Source organism: Ammodytes marinus, assembly GCF_949987685.1.
Source record: "Ammodytes marinus genome assembly, chromosome: 1".
NCBI lineage: Eukaryota > Metazoa > Chordata > Actinopteri > Uranoscopiformes > Ammodytidae > Ammodytes > Ammodytes marinus.
In genome coordinates this window covers 18896319-18902628 of record NC_137230.1, presented here as the reverse complement: position 1 = coordinate 18902628, position 6310 = coordinate 18896319, and the positions used below count along the sequence as shown (strand labels likewise).

The 6310-nt window shown below is 38.0% G+C and overlaps 1 protein-coding gene across 2 annotated transcripts; it reads right to left on the bottom strand.

Moving 5' to 3' along the window:
- Positions 1–1435: 1435 nt before the first annotated feature.
- sinhcafl (SIN3-HDAC complex associated factor, like) lies at positions 1436–6310 on the bottom strand. Of its 2 annotated transcripts, none has more exons than XM_080025162.1 (6): positions 6268–6310; positions 4996–5166; positions 4750–4849; positions 4541–4655; positions 3645–3801; positions 1436–3535 (listed from the first exon to the last, which is right to left on the bottom strand). In XM_080025162.1, the coding sequence occupies exons 2-6, from the start codon at positions 5121–5123 to the stop codon at positions 3352–3354; spliced, it is 684 nt and encodes a 227-aa protein (XP_079881288.1). In that variant the 5' UTR covers positions 5124–5166; positions 6268–6310; the 3' UTR covers positions 1436–3351. The 2 variants fall into 2 exon arrangements, with proteins under 2 accessions (XP_079881288.1, XP_079881289.1); XM_080025163.1 differs by having other exon boundaries at positions 3645–3798.

Below are 6310 nucleotides of genomic sequence, written 5' to 3'. Positions count from 1 at the left end.
TTCTATAAGGCACACATTTAGAAAAATGTAAAGAAAATGTGGAAGTTTCCACTGAGAAACAACAAGAGCGCACTCCTGAAAGCGTGCGTAAAAGTAGCACTCTTCACTACTGGAAAACACAACACAGACATCCACGCACACACACACTGACACACACGCTCACTACAGTCCCACCTCGAATCTCTGGAAGCCCTGCGCTTTGGCGACTATTTAACAAGAGCAAAAACAAACAAAAGTCCCTTGCAGCCCAAATAGCTCCCATGGTGATATGATCCAAGTTTAGAGCTCAAAAGGACGCGTACGCACTGGAGTCGTGACCGAGCGTCCGCCTCATTTTCATTCTAGCCTGTCAATCTGCTTCACAAGGGGCTTTTGAAAAGAGAAAGGAGTGAGTGAGTGAGTGAGTGAGTAAGTGAGAGAGAGAGAGAGAGAGAGAGAGAGAGAGAGAGAGCGAGAGAGTGTGTGTGTGTGTGTGTGTGTGTGTGTGTGTGTGTGTGTGTGTGTGTGTGTGTGTGAGAAATAGAGATAGAGAGCAAGTAGGAGGGCGTGCACGCGTGCACGTGAGTGAAAAAAAACGCGTTTGAAGCATAGATAGTATAATGGTTTGAAGCAAAGCTGCGTCAAGTCTCAAAAGCCTTTGCAGGAAGTAGCCTACCGATACTTTGCGTAAATAGTTCGAATGGCAATCAGTTAAAGGGACTTTTATTTTTTTGAAGAATTAGCCGGAATAAAGCCGGAATTAGTTTGCTTAAACTTTTTCATTGACTTCTTTTAAAGTCTCAATTCTGTAAACATGACTTTTTGGCGTCAAGTCGATCCCGGCAAACTACCAACACAATCACCAAAAACAACTAGGCCTACATGACTGTTTTGTTCAGCTAACGTAGTTACCTTGTAGCTAACTAGCATGTTGTTGAAGATTACCGTTAACCACACAACACGGTTGCTAGGCAACACATTTATCCCATCCTTTCTAATTTCCAACGGTTTCCATAGCGACTCGACTGAGGAACGTACCATTTTAAGGTCATTTTGTAAAGATTTACCTCGTTAGATGTTAATATTACTCTAAATACAAGGAAAATGGAAGCTTAACGTTAAACTCACATAGGCTATTGTGTTCTGACAGCTGCTGCCTCTTGGTTTTACAAAATAATTCTGACAACTATAAAGAAAACTGTGACCAAAAGCTGGCAAACGATATCAAAACCAGTAGGCCTACCTGAAAAAGTATGACAAAAACGTGTGCAGTTGCAATGTTCCCTAGAAGATTATGTCCAATAAACCAAAATAATGACAAATAAAATTCCAACAGTAGTGTTCAATGTGAATTACTTCAGTGATTGAAAAAACTGTTTTCTATTTAGCGTAGCTCTTGTGCACCACCTATCGGGGAAATAAATATCACAAGCACGTATGGTTTTTTGTTGTTTTTATTACAATACAGATCTACTTTGTGGTACAGTATACAAAAAGAAGCATTAAAAAACAAATACATTGCATGTTCAAAGGAAGTGCACAAAATTAATAACAGACTTTCAGAATGGCTCTACACCAGTTCTTAAAAATAGTTAAAAAAAAGTTTTTTGCAATAAATAAATATAAATTACATGATAATCATAATGAAAAAGGTCAGGTAATTCATTAAGGCACACCTTTCATCCAAAAATGTACCTCGCAAAAACAATATGGCAACTCCCTAAGGATAAAAAGCTTATTTCCCAGTTTAAAAGGGAGCAGCATTTCACCTTTTAGTAAGAATCATATAAAAATGTTCAGCATTTAACTACCCTGCCGCAGAAACGTTTATATATTAAGCAACATTACAGAACATTGCCTGTCAATTCATTATGTTTGAGAATTGTTACAATAATGCCAGAAATAAAATAAAAAGTAACCGTTGTCACTGCAGTATTAATTCAAAACAGTATGCACAATGACTTAAACTGTGCAATCTGAGCATTATTTTAAAATGACACAAATATCTTGAGATAATCATGAATGGTGATTCAGAAAATGTAAAATTATTGCTGAAATAATGGATGCTTTTAACAAGCCAATTTGGTTGATACATCACTTTACACTACACAAGCAAAAGTGACAGAGCCCCAGAGAACTTCTGACATTCAAAACGTCTGCATAGTTTGAACTTTGACAATTTTCTGAAGATAGATCACAGCAATTACGATCACATTTTCTATGGAAACAATGTAGAGTAACCTTAAAAACATAGGTCAAGTGTTTCCTGTATGTTTCTGAACATTGCATGCAATTTGCATCCAAACAAATAATCTATATTGCAGCTCACTGATGCTGCAATTAAGCACTATCTTTCCCTGCAGTGTACACACATTACTTAACAGATTTGCACGCCTGTGAAGACATGTCTGAGAAAATCATATGCAAAATCGTATTAACTGGTTTAGCATAAGGGCAAGTTTTCAAAACTTTTCAGGTACAAAGACATGCTTTTCCTTTACAGAAGTATTATTGGTAAGCCATTCTGTAATTTAAAAGGATTTGATATACCAAGAGCCTAAACATTGTGTACTTACAAAATAAAATATTACTTTACAACATGCATTGTCATTTGATTGGAAGCTGTACAAAAGAAATACATTACTTTTGTCATTCCAAAGACAGAGGAATGTACTGCATGCATGGTCTGACCACATCTATCCAAGTCATTGTGCAGCAGCTGATGACAAATTGAGTGTTTGAAACTTGTGGCATGCTTAAGCTCTGAAACCTCAGAAAGATTATTTGTTCTTATCTATACACACATTAAAAGCTCATTTAACTCATTTGTAATAACGATCCCTGGTGAGACCAACAGCCATTTGTGTACTAACAATCCTACAGACTCACACATTTGCCCATGTGGGACAAACAGATAAGACAAAACATTGAATGTTGAAGAGCAACTCCAACAAACGCGTACAAAAAGCTGGTATTAGAAATAGCTGGTGCCTTTCATATGCACGCCTACAAATTATTTAAACAAATAGAATAGTCCTGATATGTAGCAAAAAGTGAAAAATATTTACAAAACTTTGATCACTTAATACAAAATAACCAAAAACAAATCAGAAATAGAGTGTCAACATTTTCATCCTCATTCTATAAATAACACTAATGCCCATACATTTTTTTTTGTCTTTTTTGATTTCTATATAAAAAAAAGTCAACTCTATACAAAAGTTAAAAAATACCCATTTAAAAGGAATATAACATAGAAATGAAATATCGCACTAAGGAATATAACGGGTGTGGAAATGGGGAGGTCTGCCACTGGAGACAAATCCAGGTGGGTGCCATGGATAGCCCTACAGGGGGATTCAACAAAAGCAATCACCAGGTTTCTTTGACGTCTTCTGGGAGCTGTGGAGGAAGTGTGTCTGGAAGGTGTGGGGCCGACTGCGTGGACTCCAGTGTCTTCTGTTGTCTGGAACTGCAGCAGGGCTTGAAGAGTCGAGGATCAATAATCACCTCTCCGAATCGCCCCTTATAGACAATCCCACAGCACACCTTTTGCCTTAAAAAAGGAAATTAAAAATCAAACTTTGAGTCAATTTTTTTTTAAAGGCACTAAACGGTATCCTGACAGTCAAAAACAAAGCTGTTCAATAAGAGCAGTAGCTCACCTTTTCCAGTACAACCGGTCCAAGAAGGAAAAGATGGTTGAGGGAGTCGAGCGTCTTTGCTTGGACTCGATGTCTGAGCCGTCATCTGACAGGTTGCTGTAACTGGGAGACTGTGCAGGAGACACACTGGAGGTTGTGCTATGGGCATCTGAGTCTGCTTGGAAAACAAACGAAAAAAACAACACTTACATACTGTATTCAAATGTATTTGGTACATTGCCAACTGTTTTAACACGTTTCAACTTTGATTCATTGGGCACAACTTATTGACTTATAGATACTTAATATTTGGGGACATGTTTCAGTTTTAATAAATACAAAGTGATTAAAGTCAGTCAACAAACTATGGTAATAACTAATCGCTTTTTTATTAATCAGCTACATTTGTTTTTCTGTAATTGTTTGGTCTATAAAATGTGAGAAATTTGTGAAAATGCCCAGAGCAATCCCACCCCAACTTGGCCTATTCTAATGGCTTGTTTTGTCTGGCTAACAGTCAAAGACGCAAACGTATAACATTTCCAATCACAAGAGGAGGAAATCATTAAATACACAGAAGGCAGCCTGCAATCAGTGTTTTTTTTCTAAAAATTGCAGTCTGCACTTTCACAGTGTGTGCCCTAACTCAGAGAGCCACAAGATGCTGCTGAACAGTCATTTCAATCAGGCTGTTAGTTCAGTCTGAAGAAAACCACTCACTCCAAACAAAAGATTGACAGGGAAATTGCACAAATTCATGTGACCAAAAATTTTGAACTTTTTCTTGAGCATTCAATGCACTTTTGCTTTAAGCCAACAACAGATATCCCTCGTTTGACAAATTCAACACAAAATTCACAATACAAATCTCTCAAGTTGTGCAAATGACTAGTTAATATTAATGAAATAAAACTTACTTTGTCTCTTTAACTTGTGGAGCTTCTTTAGCTTGCTTTTTTTCTTCCCATCACTGTTCTTCATCTTCTTAGGTTTTGTCATCTTGAAGCCTGGCCCAGCTCTGGCATCCACCACCTGAGTCACATCAGGCAACACATTGAGTCAATTTAAAGCTGCAGCATGACAATTGTTATAAACACGATTCTCACCAATTTAAGATGAAACTTACATGGTTCCAGTTCTTCTTGGAACCATTAGGTAGCTTTTTCCACCTCTTCACCAGTAACACACAGGCATTGCAAATGTCTCCAACACGATCTTCTGACAGCCTTAAAAAAAAATGAAAACACTCAAAAACAATGACAAATGTAAATGCTACATATTAACACAGTGATGCATTAATGTAATCTCTGTTATTATTCCAACAAGCTAAACACTTTACAAGCGCACAATATGAATGAATGAGCGCTCTTACCCAAAACAGAGCCTGAACGTCTCTTCATATCGACTGCTGTCTGTGAAGCGTGAACTGGAGGACTTGGTCTTGCAGATGCAACAGCCGTCATTACTCCGGTATATCTTTGACTTGTGAAAGCCAAACATAGTCTGTTTGTTGGTCGGGGTTATAGGCCTAGCAAAAAATCACCTGAAATTGTAAAAAAAAGATCGGTAAATGTCCCAGTCCCCCGTGAGGTGTACCGTAGATGTCAGTAGACAGTTGCGCTTTCTGCTATTATAATAAAGGGGGAGGTCCCTACACGCACACATATGGAGCTGCTGTAAGCAAGCCGTTCTTAACCAATAAATTAATCACATCTTGTATACAAAACACATTTAAAGAAGGAAAAATTACATTCAATCTGCAGTGAACAAACAACAAAAAACGCCTAACTATCTTTGGCTAAAGCAACAACACGCAAGTTTCTTTGTTAGCCTATTTAGTGTAAAGCCAAGTCGCGGGAAACCCAGAATATACAACAAAAAAGTATAATAATAATAACAATATTACATGATGTGATTAGTGTTGTTGTCAAATAAGAACACAGGTTGTTTCAATTACATGCAATGCAGTAGTAACTGATGCAGGCTCCCAAACTTTCAAAGCCTCCGCATTGTCAATCACAAACATGTTACACCCACAACACAACGTTTTACTATCATTATCTGACGCCAAGCTTACTTTTCGCAACACTGCTCAATAAACGGGTACACGATTATAACAGCTAAAAATACATTGGCGATAGTTGCTTTGAGACGTTGTTCAGCTGTGGGTTTGTTTATAGCGAACACTCGGAACAAAAAGCGGGCTGCAGAGCTTTTTTTGAAGTGAAGAAACAAAAAGCTACCGGGCTGCTATTCCTTGAATTAACGCTACATGCAACATGCGTGTCTACACAACACACTATTTTTCAACTAGTTACCATTCGTGTGCGTTGTTATTTTTTTAATTAAACACATTAAGTTTCAATGGGGGCATCCTTCCCTTTAAATTCAAACTTTTGCCCGCTAGAGCGCCAAATATGGCTCATTGTTGTTAGCTGTTAGCATGCTAGCTAGCCGACGCAGCTACCATTAACCACGCCACGCTCTCGTTGACTTCCACGTTATCCCATTGTCGAATCGCTTTAGAGTAACGCACACGTCAGTTTACGACTACACCACTTTATGAACCGTCTCCCCACACATACACAATCAGCACAATTTCACAAATGTAATTTCTGCACAAGAGAAATAAAAGGACACTTACTGAACATCAACTTTGAATCTTCGCCGTATTCCTTTGACGCACT